The 14,355-nt window shown below is 38.5% G+C and overlaps 1 protein-coding gene across 1 annotated transcript; it reads right to left on the minus strand.

Annotated features, from left to right (window-relative positions):
* Positions 1-11,243: 11,243 nt before the first annotated feature.
* LOC139708491 (lysosomal proton-coupled steroid conjugate and bile acid symporter SLC46A3-like) lies at positions 11,244-13,084 on the minus strand. The gene is made up of 2 exons (XM_071620439.1): positions 12,263-13,084; positions 11,244-11,300 (listed from the first exon to the last, which is right to left on the minus strand). The coding sequence occupies exons 1-2, from the start codon at positions 13,082-13,084 to the stop codon at positions 11,244-11,246; spliced, it is 879 nt and encodes a 292-aa protein (XP_071476540.1).
* Positions 13,085-14,355: the final 1,271 nt, after the last annotated feature.

The following is a 14,355-nucleotide window of genomic DNA, read 5'->3' on the forward strand; positions in this document are numbered from 1 at the left end:
TTAACCCAACGTCATATTGGCCGTTAGGCCAACATTGGCCAAAAAGTGAAAGTTTGTTGTTAGATCAACGCTGGTAAAGTGTTGGTAGGCCTTACAGATCAACTTTTTGGTACAACATCAGAAACATAAGAGAACCTTAGTCACAACGTCGTTTTTGCCAGTAAGCCAACATTTGCCCACAGTGAAACTTGACATTGGAACGACGACGTTGGTACATTTTCAGACCATTATTTATCAACCAATTTTCCACCTTGAATGATCCGTTGACTCAATGTTGGTTCAATGTCACGCTAGTGTGTTGGTCCAACGTCAGCGAAATGACTTTAGCCCAACGTCGTTTTATCCGGCGGCATACATGCCAACATTTTGTTTTGAGAAAGCGGAAGAATCCAGGCGGGGAAGGTTGTCGGAAGGGGTGGTCTTACTCACCTTCCAGAGCAGGGAAAATGCGCAAAAGTGGTGTTGAGAGTATAATAAACCAACACAAATCAACATGACTGTGGATTTCAGGAGACCTTTAAAGGCATAATTTACCATTTGCAGATGAAACAAAAACCCAGCACTAGTGCTTCAACATAGTTCTAAAATGTGAGGGATATATATAGAAACAACCTATGTAATGATTTGAAGCAGTATAATCGATGTTAAGTATTGTTAGATATACAAAATGTGAACAATAGTTGTAATAAAAATGTTTCCAGACTATTATAAACCGTCTAGAGTTATGGTTTAATGAGAATAATAGTGATATCTCCTTATATTTTAGGCTTTATTGCAAAACTGTTAGATGGTTATGTTTTGTGGTACAACTGACCTACATATACATGCTTCAAAAGAGATATATTGAACATCTTTAAAATCACCATCTCTGCTCCCAAAAGTGAACATTACCTTTAAGGGTGACAATGGGGAGGGAAGTTCTCGCTCTGTATAGCGCAATGGATGTCTAGGTAAGGTGGGTGGAATGCACAAAGACTCACGCTCCTAGGGGATTTCATCTTAGGGGGGGGGGGGGCGGTTAGTCTGCGAGGGAGCGAAGCGACCGAGCCCGAGCGAGCGGAGCGAGCGAGGGGGGGGGGGAGGGTGTGGTAGGGGGGTGTCCCCCCTCCCACGGTAAGAACTTTTTGCATTTTGATGTTGTAAATGGTGCAATTTGATGCATGTTTTTGCGCGTTTTTTCGACGTGAAACAGTCCCACTTGTTTAAGGTTGCAGTATACTTTACTGTAGTTTATCATTGAACAATTTGCCTATAATATGGTATGATTTAAATACACTTCTTGTATTAATTCTTTTTCACTGAATATCATGAACGCGACTGAACCCGAACGAACGGAGCGAGCGCTGGGGGAGGGGAGGGTGTGGGAGGGGAGTGTCCCCCCTCCCACGGTAAGAACTTTTTGCATTTTGATGTTGCAAATGGTGCAATTTGATGCATGTTTTTGCGCGTTTTATCGATGTGAAACAGTCCCACTTGTTTAAGGTAGCAGTATATTTTGGTGTAGATTATTATTGAACAATATGCCTATAAAATGGTATCATTTAAAAACACTTCTAGTACTACTTCTTTTCACTGAATATCATGAACGCGACTGAACCCGAGCGAACGGAGCGAGCGAAGGGGGAGGGGAGGGTGTGGGAGGGGGGTGTCCCCCCTCCCACGGTAAGAACTTTTTGCATTTTGATGTTGCAAATGGTGCAATTTGATGCATGTTTTTGCGTGTTTTAACGAGTTGAAATAGTCCCACTTGTTTAAGGTTGCAGTATATCTTGATGTAGATTATCATTGAACAATTTGCCTGTAATATGGCATGATTTAAATACACTTCTTGTATTAATTTTTTTTCACTGAATATCATGAACGCGACTGAACCCGAACGAGCGGAGCGAGCGAGGGGGGAGGGGAAGGTGTATGAGAACTTTTTGCATTTTGATGTTGCAAATGGTGCAATTTGATGCATGTTTTTGCGCGTTTTATCGACGTGAAACAGTAACATTTGTTTGGTAGCAGTGTATTTTGATGTAGATTATTATTGAACAATTTGCCTATAAAATGGTATCATTTAAATAATCTTCTAGTATTAATTCTTTTCACTGAATATCATGAACGCGACTGAACCCGAACAAGCGGAGCGAGCGAAGGGGGAGGGGAGGGTGTGGGAGGGGGGTGTCCCCCCCCCCTTCCCACGGTGAGAACTTTTTGCATTTTGATGTTGCAAATGGTGCAATTTGATGCATGTTTTTGCGTGTTTTAACGAGTTGAAACAGTCCCACTTGTTTAAGGTTGCAGTATATTTTAGTGTAGATTATTATTGAACAATTTGCCTATAAAATGGTATCATTTAAATAATCTTCTTGTATTAATTCTTACACTGAATATCATGAACGCTGTCTGTTCAGCAATCAAACAGAAAAAGCATGCACACGAGGGTGTAGATAGGGGCATATCCCCTCCCACACGAACGTGATTTTGCGTTTTCAGACCTGAAATTCAGCGATCTGGTGCACATTTTTGGTGCAATACTTTTTCATCGAAGTGTTAAAATCACGGAATTTAGCTCTTATTCCGAATGTGCACCATCTGTGTGTATGTATAAAGTCTAGTGAGGTAGAGCTTAGGGGAAGGGGGATTTCCCCTCCCGCTCGCGGAGCTTTTGCGTTTTTAGAATTGAAATAAAGCGATCTGGGTATAGCCACAATCTACTTCTATGCATGGCGGAAGGGTAGGGGGGGGGGAGGGGCGGGCGAGCAGGAAGAAGGCGTGGGCGAGTGTTATCTCCACCCTTCCCTTCCGATGGAGCTTTTGCCTTTTTAAGGTTGAAATTGAGATATCTCGTATACGCATATTTGATGGAATCAACATTTGGGAAATCACCAAAAAAAAAAAAAAAAAATACTGATGGGGGGGGGGGACTGAGGGAGGAAAGGGTCGATTAAAAGGGGAAACTCCCCTTATACATGAGGGAACCTTGAGTTTTCGGAATATAAGTGATAAGTCTTGTGCACTCGGAATTATTCATAATTTTTTTGCAAATCTAAAAAGTGTACTAAGCTAGGGAAAGAGGCACAGAGGGGGAGGGTTTGGGAGGGGGTATCCCCCTCCCAAGCACGAGAGATTTTGCATATTTTGAATTGAAATTCAACGATCTGGTGCACACTTTGAGTGAAATATTCAAAAAGATATCTTATTTGATGAAAGGTTGCAAAGGAGACCCGCTTCATGTGCATGCATACAGTATACACGCTTTTTTTTTTTCCGCCTCCCAAATCCCCGGTCCAAATCTTAGGGGGGGCGACCGCCCCCATCGCCCCCCCCCCCTGGCTACGCCAGTGCCAAGGAGCAGACAAACACGTATTTTTCAATTCTCTTCTTCATGCCATCGAGATATCTGAAAAGCAACTTTAATTGGTTTTCATCAGTCGACCGTGCATTCGGTACTTAGCAGTCTGGCACCCTGTACCTCGTTGAACCTACATCGTCACTTCAACAGACTCTCGATATGGATATCACAACATACAAAGGTGTAGAAAGCACCCGACCGCCATCAAGATCAATATATTTCACATCATTTTTTGGTGCTATTTGGGCTTTGCTTAGTATAACAATATGGCAGAGGTCATTTTACGAAACGAAAGTCGCTGTTCATTTTCCCTTTTGTTAATTTTTTTTTCATTCATGTTCTCAAAACGAAACAAAATCAAAATCCACAACCTCCAGATAATTCTTTGCCACCCACTTAATACTACGACCTATACCCAAACACGCATAATTGAATGTAGCACACACACACACACACACACACACACACACGCACACACACGCATAAACATATTACATCATAAATTTACAATAACACCTAAACACCTGTTGTTTATATATTTTCCCACTTTGGATATTCTCACTTCTCATAGTAGATGTACAACTCTCGAATGGCAATTATGAACACGATAATGACTGAGAGAGTGTGAGCTGCAGTCTACAGTGCTTTTGACCAGAAAAAGAAAATAAAAAAGAAAGACAGAGTCATTAATGGTGCTGGCTACTTGCTTGGGATTTGAAGGATATGGGCGGTACGCTTGAGTTCATACTGTTTTCATAGCCATGAGCCCTTTGAAATACATAGAATAATTTGTCTTTTATCAGTGATGGTACTGATAATTACACTGTTACTGTTTTACGACCTTGTACTGATTCATCACGCGTCATAGCCATCTGGGAAAGCGGGTGGGACAACGTCGGCTTAGCTTTGGGAAAACGGCATGAAAAGATAATGAGTACTCATTAGACAAAGTCTACAATTTAAAACTGGTTATAATATCTAAAAGACTTAAATGTTAAAAGTATCAATGCTGGGATTACATTTTGAAGTATGTGAGAAATTATCACTGCATTCTTGTTACGTTTTTCACAATTTCAAATTGTGTTATTACAAAGTATTTTCACATTTGGATTATTGTGACAAAAGTGTCATCCACTTGATAAGCATTTCACTAAGCTTTATCTTCACGGGGGTTATTAAGTAGATGACATACTTTTCTTTGAGCTGTGAAATAGAGACAGGAATAGATTGGGGAGATGCAGAAGAGTTGAGACAATTTTTTTTCCCTATTTTTGGAAATATTTCATAAGCAATCTTAGCTTATAACAAGTGTTTGTTACCAAATCAATGTACAACTATAAAGCTGTTTTGTATCTTTTGAATGTTGTTTTTGATCAGTTCCTATAAAATAAAATTAAAAAAAAAAAATCTGTGAAAATAAAAATTTCAAGTGATTTTACGCCATCACGTTAAGCTCTTTCGTACTAAATGCAAAACAGCAATGACCCTGTACACGAAAGGAAGTATAATGATAATTTGAGTCAGTGAGGCATTGGGGTCATCCCGCGAGACCGACGCCCACGAGTTCGACATTGAAAACAGGTCCACAAGTCGTATATTACACAGCCCATGAGTTCGACACCAAAAACAGCCCACGAGTTCGACAGGTACAACACTGGCCTCAATGTGTCGGTCTCGTGAGCCTTGTTAGCTTAGTGTCGAACTCATGAGCTGTATTATTCGTGAGTTGTATACTAGTAACTCGTGGGCTGTATGACACCTAGCCTGTATGACACGTGGGCAATACGACTCGTGGCTGTCGGTCTAGTCCACTGCCTGATCATCTACCGATAGCGCGATAAGCTATGGAGCGGCGCACTGAGGTGGATGCGTAATGATGAAAAACGTCCAGAATCTGGACTACTGTCGGTCTCGTGACGTGCACCCGAGGCATCTGTCGGGTGTGTTGTTTATTGGTGGTACCACCGGCAGTCTCTCTGTTGCGGGTTGAGCTTTTTTCTCCATCCTAGATCCGAACTCGGTCAGTCTTTCAGAAGCAGTGTACCACGTTTGCAGAATGTAGGTCATTCATGTTCTGTTTTGTTGATACTGTTCAACGGAATTCGTTCCTCGTCATTTCCGAGATCAGCGAGAGTACCTGAAGAATCCTTGAAGAATTACAGTAAAAAAAAATCAATGTAAGTGTTGTACTTTCATTACCACATCAAACATTGTGAAGCAGAGACCTAAAAGCATCATAATGGTGTAGCATTAAATACACTAGCCTGGAACTCTTAACTGAAACAGCGCCTTATATCATAATGTCTTTGACAACTGCACTTTCATCTGCATTTTCTTTGTTTTGCTTTGTCCTGACAGGTACAAGCGTATGTATCAGCTGAAGCCTGATGACATACCTTGTTTAATCGTCCGCCCCGTTCTCTTTTTTTCATCTTATTAATGTTTTACCTTATTCCGATGGTCCTGAATCTAAATCCACATTTATTTTCTTATATAAATTGTAACAAATTGCAAATACTGCCAATGATAATTTCTTCGTTGGTATTGAATAACGAATGTGGATAATGACACTCTTTCATCTGCCATAAACCCGAGAACCGCTACCGATAACGCGGAAACGCCAGAAAAATTAAACATGCAAGTTTAATTTTCTGTGGCGGTCTTGGCGGTTTGAAATGGACCCGTGTTCAAATACGCCGTTCACCGTATAAAGAACGGCATCCTCCGAGTTTGCACCGCAAGATCCGTGATAATACTGTGTTAACACCGCCATAAGTTTTCATGCAAAAACAAATGTTGAACTTAAAAGAGAATAATGCGTCCGGCGACACTTCGTGGTGGAGAAATAAAAAAAAAGCAAAGATAAGCCCATAATACAAGATCGTTCCTTTGTCAGCAGAGTTTAGAGTTGGAGTAGGGCCTATAGATGTTGACTGAGCTACAGGATGACGGTGAATAAACATTGCAGATTGTTGTGCAAAAATGTTAACGCACTATTTGTAAAATTGTCTGATGTTTGTGAACAGGGCCAAGATCTATGAGTACAAACTATAAGTGCACCTATCTGCTTAATGCTCATGAGCATCACGATTAACATGAATATCTTCTATGCCACACTCTAGCTTGATGTATAGGGAGGGACAAAGGACCATCGTCTGAAGCGGAACACAACAACATAAACATAAGAAAGTAAATTTCGGAGGTTTCCTCTTTCTTTTACAATGTCCTCATAGAGCAGTAATATTCGAAATTTTGAGAAAGCTGCTAATAGTCCATAATAATGATTTAAATTTCCACATGTGTATGATTTTAGCAGTCATTTGAATTTGAATCACGATGCAAGAAGGGCTTCATCAAAGTAAAGATCAGTTACCAAGTCGTCAGTGACTATTTCCGGAAAATACTGATACATTAAACTTCTTTTTTTTTCACATGTAACAGTTTAATTAGGCAGAACAGGGTAACTTCACATCTTGGGATCTATAATGGCGGCCAGGTTGCATGCCACCTTTTTATGTCTTTTTAGAATAACAAAATTATTAGTCATATCTCTGTGTGTCTTAAGTATTAGACTGTCATCCCTTGGAGGGATGTTAACCTTTCGAATACGCTCATAAAACATCGAATAACAGTTATTAGGCGCCTCAGGGAACTTATCCCTAGGGACATTTACCCCCCACCCCCCCCTCCGGAAATACTGGTTAGAGTAAGTATTAGGGTTAGGGTTAGGTTAAGGGTTTGAGTTTGAGTTTAGGGTGTAGGGTTAGGATTGGTTTCAGGATTAGGGTTACACAAAGTGTGGGATTAGGGGAGAGGGTCTGGGCCAATTTCCCTAGAACCCTATCGGGATATGAAGGCTAATCTTATGCATATAGATTATCATTATGGCTCCATACTACAAGATATACTAGATACCAATTGATTTGACAAAAATCTTTCGATTGAAAAAAAAATATTACGCAAAAGATGCCAATTATTGGTTTTCACACGTGTGGGTTCCAACCTGCCGAATCACTTTAGAGCATAATCACTATTATAGTCCTCCTGCAGTTTCCTGACATTAGGAGAAGGTAACGAAATTACCAATTTTATACCACGGAATGAGTCGGAAATAGATTGACACAATGAATACATCCGCTCTTTACCATGTCTAGCAAGCAAAAAAAAGTTTCAAATTACCCGGTTAATACCATTGGAATGACAAGGATGGCTGCAGCGACGTAAAAAGTAACCGGAGTCATGCCAATGCTGACGGTGTAGGTAAATTGTCGTCAAAAACAAGTAAGAAAGGCCGATGGCAAGTGACAATGGCACGGCTAGCACGGAAAACGCCGCATCTGTTATAAATCAAAGCAAATGGATGCAATTCATCAGGAGTGGATATCACAACGAACAACAACAACAACATAATCGTTAAGGTCTACGCTTTTCGAACAAGACCATTTGTCTTGTCATTTTTCATGTTCCTAGACATAGCAGAAGTACAGTATGCAGTATCAGTTCAATCATCATTGGCCTTATGGTGTTATTAGTGGAAGTAGTGGTAAACTAAATTAACTTTACCTTTGGCATGAAGAAGGTATACAATAATCAATATATATATATATATATATAAAATATATATATAATATATATTTATTTATTTATAATATTGTAGATATATAACAGATATATACTAGTATATATAGTGATTATATGTTATATTGTATTGAAAAGTATTGAAAACAAAATATTGAAAGAGTTATTACAGAATAAAATAATGGGTGAATGAGCTGCATCGTATAAAAGAATGTAATTATAAGCTTCTATATAATTACAAATTAGAATCATTTGACAAATAATTCAAATCACTGATGAGAGTATCTTTTTTGTATATATTGTGCCCAAAACGTACGGAAACAATCACTCATATCAGTTTTTGTTGTATTCACAGTTAAAGATAATAATATATCAATAGGTTGAATGTTTGAAAATTGATGTTGATATAAGATATCATGTTATATGATGTTGTTCTGTTTTACTATGTTGGCAAAAAAAGACGTCTCTCTTATGTTTTATATGATCATGTCATTTTAATGTTGTTCATGTAATTGTGTATTGTATATATTTTTTTGTTTTGTAAAAGGCATGTGAACAAAACAAATATCCTTGATAAAGACATACATGTATGTGTGTGTGTGAGTATGTGTGAATACGTTTGTTTGTATACTGATGTCTATGAAGTACATTATATTTCTGCTCTCATTATTTTCGACTAAACGTGATATGTACTTTATAAATAATCAAAAGGTATTGCGAGTTTTTTGTACATCATTTCTTGGTGTTATGTTAGATGAACATCTTAATTGGGCGCCTTATACAGATGATGTTTTGCATAAAATATCCTGTGCAACAAATGTGATTTATAGGATAAGACATTTCTTATCGTTAAGGATTTTTATTATATATTTATAACGCCACTATATTGCCACATTTAACACATTGTTCAATGATTTGGGGCCAATGTGCAAAATCTGTTCACACTTAAGAAAAGGTCATTACGTGCAATAACAAATTCTCACCCTATCAACACCTTCCCAGCCTCTGTTTAAAAAGTTCCAGCTTCTTACTTATTTGATATATGTAAACTACAAACCGCCTCATTTATGTATAATGTATATTCATAAGATATTACCCTCTGTCTTTGATGACATGTTTAAATATACGAGAGATATTCATTTATATAACACTAGACAAACTGGTAAGATATTACCTCTTCTCAGATATGTTACATCGCAAAGATCTATTAAATATCAAGGAGTACATGTTTGGAAGTTCTGTGCCTGATGAAATGAAGTTATGTCCTATCCTTGTCTTTTTAAACGCAGATATAAAAATATTTGTTGAATAATTATAACTGAAGTTTCTGCAGAAATTTAATCTAATGTTCATGTGATATCTGCATTGTGTATTTTTTTTACTTATTTTTCACTCATAGTTTGCCTGTTTTCATTTTTTTTTCTGTTTTTTAATCGTCTTTCTTTCCCTCCTTTTAAGCGTATCTCATAATGCACATAAAAGCTCAAGTGGGAGTCCAGCCGTAGAAAGGTTAATGGCCTCTACTGGCTCCTCCATTTTCTCTCTTAGAATTTTCTTTCTCTTTTTTTTTTCTCTTCATTGTGCTTGTTTTTGTTGTACATGTATACTGTTACCGAATGTAATGTTATCATCTTCACCTTGTTCTTTGTTACATGTATTTTAATGAGAATTTGGAAATAAATGAATGAATAATATTATGAGAAGTATAAATAATGAAATTGACGTGAATTGAAAAGAAAAGAAAAAACACGTGTTTGAGAGCACAGAAAACAGAATACAACAGGGAATGAAAAACCAATTCTAAGAGAGTCCACATACATAAATCCACAAGGAGTAAGAAAACAAATAGCAAGCTGCAAATTTCCTCGACACCTAGGGACGACAGAGTTAGCATTTTCTGTGAAAGCTGATGATCAAATGGAATATAACCGGTTGAACTTTACCCCCGTTCTTCAGCCGAGTCAAGTCGTGAGATGAGGTTTCTACCAAGAGGTTCCGGTAAAGAGCGCAGGAGACCTACAGCAGAAGCTAAAGAAATTTTTGGAATGCGATAAATTTTCAGCCTGCTTTACACTGTTAAGTTACAATTTCTAGGAGTTTGTGAAAGTACATATTGGCAGTTTACAAGCACCAGTCAGGAATTTGTCAAGCGGATATTTTTGATATTGCAAAAGGTTTGAGAATGCACTGCCATACACGTATCACTGTACGAAGCATATTATAAATATTGATTACGGAGTACACGCACCACAACACAATGTTGGTAAACATGGAAATAAAAAGCGGCATGTGGAGAGAACAGGTCTACTTGAAAATAAAACATTATGTTCATCACCATTCCGAATGAAAACAAAGATAAATTAATTATGAGTCAATCTTTCACAGATTCGTTTATCTCAATTCACATCATTACAGAAGTGATGTTTGGCATTTTATTCACTTAAATTGCATATTGGCTGTATATTCTCCACTCTTTAAACAATTTCGACTTCACTTCTTGTATACAAGTTATGTTTAGATCATCCTTTTGGAGGCCTTTCCTCAGACAACGCGTGAAATCAAGGAGGTATAAGAAATGGAGTTCCAACTGGCTGTAATTATTCAATCAGTTATCACTATTCTATTGTTGTACACAGGAATTCCACAGGATGATCAATGCCTTTGATGACGGGGTTTGATACCGCCGTCTTAGCTCTTGCTGAGCAATCGGAAAATTCATTTCATTAACTTAATGTTGGATATATTTTGCTTGATTATCTATCAAATGAAACGAAATCTCACTCAATGATAAAGTACATTAAACAAAGGCCACTCCCTCCTAGAAATACGTGCAAAAGTGTAAATCAGAGCTGTATCATGTGAAAGTTTTTAAAACTGTACCCTCCTGGAAAGCCGGTTTTATTACTTTTCCACTTAATTCCTACAAATGAAACTGATCTGGAATAATCTTCAAGTATGATTCTTTAATAATAGATATACTGGGATTAGTGGCCGGGCACGGCTAGTGGAGTAATTTTCATTTTCATTTCATCATTTTTTTGCGCAATTTTTATTCGCGTATCTCCGTGTCTTTACCATTATACATCACCTATCTTTTATTAGTAGGGATGGCAAAAAGTAATTACCATCACAAAGACATATCTTACTTAGAAAGTGGCTGATGATTATGCAATGAGACATGGGTCAATTGTCTTCCTATCTGCGCGCGCAGATCCAGTTTGCCACATGCCTCAAATACTTTGGAGTGGCGGCATCGAACCTGGCTTCAAAGGAAATACGACAGTGTTGTGACACCATTCTCTTGAACCTCCTTTGTTATGGAACTTTACGCACCAATGAAGGCAAGCTGGGTTGTGTTTTCTGCCAGGGCACAGGTGATCAGCTGGGCGATAAACGAGACGAGTCCGAAATGAATCAACCAGTGCTCGGAAAAACACTTCAGTAGAGGTTTGGTAACTATAGTTGCAACTGGAATAGGAAAATGTGTTAATGTATGATCATAGAAACGGTGGGTGCCATACAAAATATCAGTAATCTATATACTGAGCATGATAGAGTAAGCGACAGTTAAGTAAACTATTCAATCAGTTTTAAATTGCATGACGACAACATGTTATGTACAGCATACTATGACATTTGTTTTTTCTTTGGTCAAATGTATTCACCCTCAAACGTTGTTTGTGAAATTCGTGTGTATCGTTGGAGTAAGACACTGCGCATTTAATTTTGTTTACATAATTTGGTGAAAATAAGCCCCCAAAAATATAGAATCAGAATAGCCATACATTGTTTTAGCAAGAAAAACAAAATAAACATAATATACAATAGTTGTGTACATAATCACTTTGGGGTATGTTGACGAAGCAAGTGAGGTACCCCCCCCCCCCGAAAACACACGCACGCACGCACGCACACACGTACTGCAATCGTGAAAGCTATCTTATGGAGCATACGGAGAGAGGTAATATCGTCATACCAAATATGGAAGACAGATGACTCAGGAAAAATATAGCGCAATCGGTACATACTAGTATGCCTACCCTCTGTTTGATGAAGTTTTTCTGTATTTTGTCTTGTTCTATTTTTTCGCTACTAGGTTAATCATGTATTAACGTATACTAAAGTTTTGTGGGTGAACACAAACCTCTCTAGCCATTGATAGCATGAACAATGATTATGATAATAAGGTAATAAGAAAACGTATAGAATTAAGTTCTTACTTGCTGCAGGAACCAGAGCAACACTGGCATTAAAGCATCCCACAAAAATGGCTGTCCAACAGAAAGGTTTTCCCAGACTATAAATCACGACGACATCAAAAATGCTCCCTCGTACAAAACGCACGAGACAGATGATGACGGTCAGTATGACGACGTTAGTCCTCTTGCGCCTCTCGAAGCGTGTGCAGAATCCAGCCAGACTATCAAAAGACTTCTGAAGGATAGTACCTATTCGGAGGGGTTCACGCTTAGGTACTGTCTCCAAGACCAATCCTGGCCATGTTGTGTAGGCAATGTTGATTACAGCCAATATTGTTGGGAACGCGAAGGAGACAGGAAAGTTATTAGAGTAACCGAGAATCAAACCTCCAAGCGTTTGACCGCAACCCCAACCCGCCTCATACATAAGTGTGAGAACGACTATCCTCTGTGTTCTAGACTTTCCCACGGAAGAGTCAGCAACATAAGCCAGGGATACTGTTATGACACCTTCTATATCCCCACCCAACCCAAGCACAGCGGCCCCAAGGAGAGTTAAGGACAAGGGTAGACCAAAGAGCGCTACCAGGAGAAAGATGAGAGGAGCAATGAGATGGCATACTACGCCTATGATTAGGATCGGCTTTCGACCGGTGAAGCTCGAGGCAGCTACCAGGAATGTCGCCGTTACAACTGGTGGAAGACCAGAGAGAACTGCAAGCCACGTGTTCCACCAGGCTGTCTCGGATTGTATCTGTTTTTCGAGATGATCCGTGACGTCCCCATCAGAACACGTGCCGTTTAGGTTATAGTGATTGATCGAGTAATTATAATGTTGCGCTAGACTATCTTGGGCGTACAATGTCCTGAGAGTGGAGAGGGCTCCTTGGACTGCCGCTATCAGGAAGTTGATTGGTTCTGTCGCCACGAAGCGTACCCTGCTGATGTGCTCTACTGTTTCCCCCATTTTGTGATGTTGTTGCAAAGTGAAACACCGGCTATTCTGTTAATGACAGAATGAACATAGAATCGGAAACATTTTTTTTTTCTCTCATTTTATGATTTGTCGGTAACTCACCACGAAACTAATATCGTTAATTGCATTTCCGCGAGTGTTTCGTGATGATTATCATAAACTATAGACTATTGGTAAGGGGATTGGTTTCACCTACCCTTTTTATTCTGTCGCCGACTTAAATATTGATAAAGAACCTTTTGATAGCAAATGATGATTAGAGTAATAATGATAACAATAATAACAATTTGTACTATGATTAACTTTTGTTATACTTTGAGCTTGTTTCACTTACTGTTGAATAGAAAGAACATAATTGAGTTGGAATTAAAGAATAGGACAACGAAAGGGCTGGTCTAAAAACATGATTTTTGGAAAAAAATACTAGATTTTTGAAAAAAATGTGAAAATAAATTTACACCCCAGTAACACCAGCTGGTGTGGTCTCTTATTGAAGCTGGACGGGTGTTAAACCATTGATATTAACACCAACAAATATCAAATCAACACCATGTGGTGTCATTTTTTAATTAACACCAGAACAGTGTCAAAATAACACCAGGTACAGTGTCAAATTAACACCACGAAGTGTCAGGTGAACACTTTTCAACACCATCACAGTGCATTTTCAACACCTGTGGGTGTGGTCCTTTATTGAAGTTTGACCGGTGTTAGATTTAACACCCGTGGTGTTAAATCTAACACCCATGTTTTTACAGTGTACACATCATACACACACATGTTTACAGACACTCCCCTCAAGCGCATGTTTGATATACAGCAAGAGGTTATTTCCTTGTGGTAAGAATCTGAATTTTATATATGTAAGGTTGTGTTTTTTGTGATAGCATTTGTTGTATAGTAAAAGACGGTTTTGTTATGTTCTGTGTAGGTCTATGCATGTTCGTCGAGTACAAATGGGAGCAATTCAGTACTGAACAAACAAATCATAATACACTGTACGCTTGAATACACACATGCTCAATGCACACACGTTAAATGCACACACACATAACCGTATACACTTTAGTATTATGTGACGTTTAAAGACACATCCTTTAGGCACCTCAGCAGCTGTTCGAAATGCACCAAGAGGCATTTTACTCGTAGCAAATTATCGGAATTACATTTTATGCATTTTACCGTGTATGTATATAAAGAATTGCAATTTCATGTTTATATCTGTAGTACAAACAGGTTTGTTATATTCATATGTATACATC

Source organism: Diadema antillarum, unplaced genomic scaffold (assembly GCF_040938485.1).
Source record: "Diadema antillarum isolate AM-2024a unplaced genomic scaffold, OU_Dant_1.0 seq00001343_RagTag, whole genome shotgun sequence".
NCBI classification, from domain to species: Eukaryota; Metazoa; Echinodermata; class Echinoidea; order Diadematoida; family Diadematidae; genus Diadema; species Diadema antillarum.

Bases quoted from the DNA above. Each gene is read 5' to 3' on its own strand.
- LOC139708491 (XM_071620439.1), bottom strand. From the start codon at position 13,084: ATGGGGGAAACAGTAGAGCACATCAGCAGGGTACGCTTCGTGGCGACA. The intron at 11,301-12,262 runs GTGCGTTTTGTA...TTTATCGCCCAG, and splicing joins TGACCGTCATCATCTGTCTC to CTGATCACCTGTGCCCTGGC.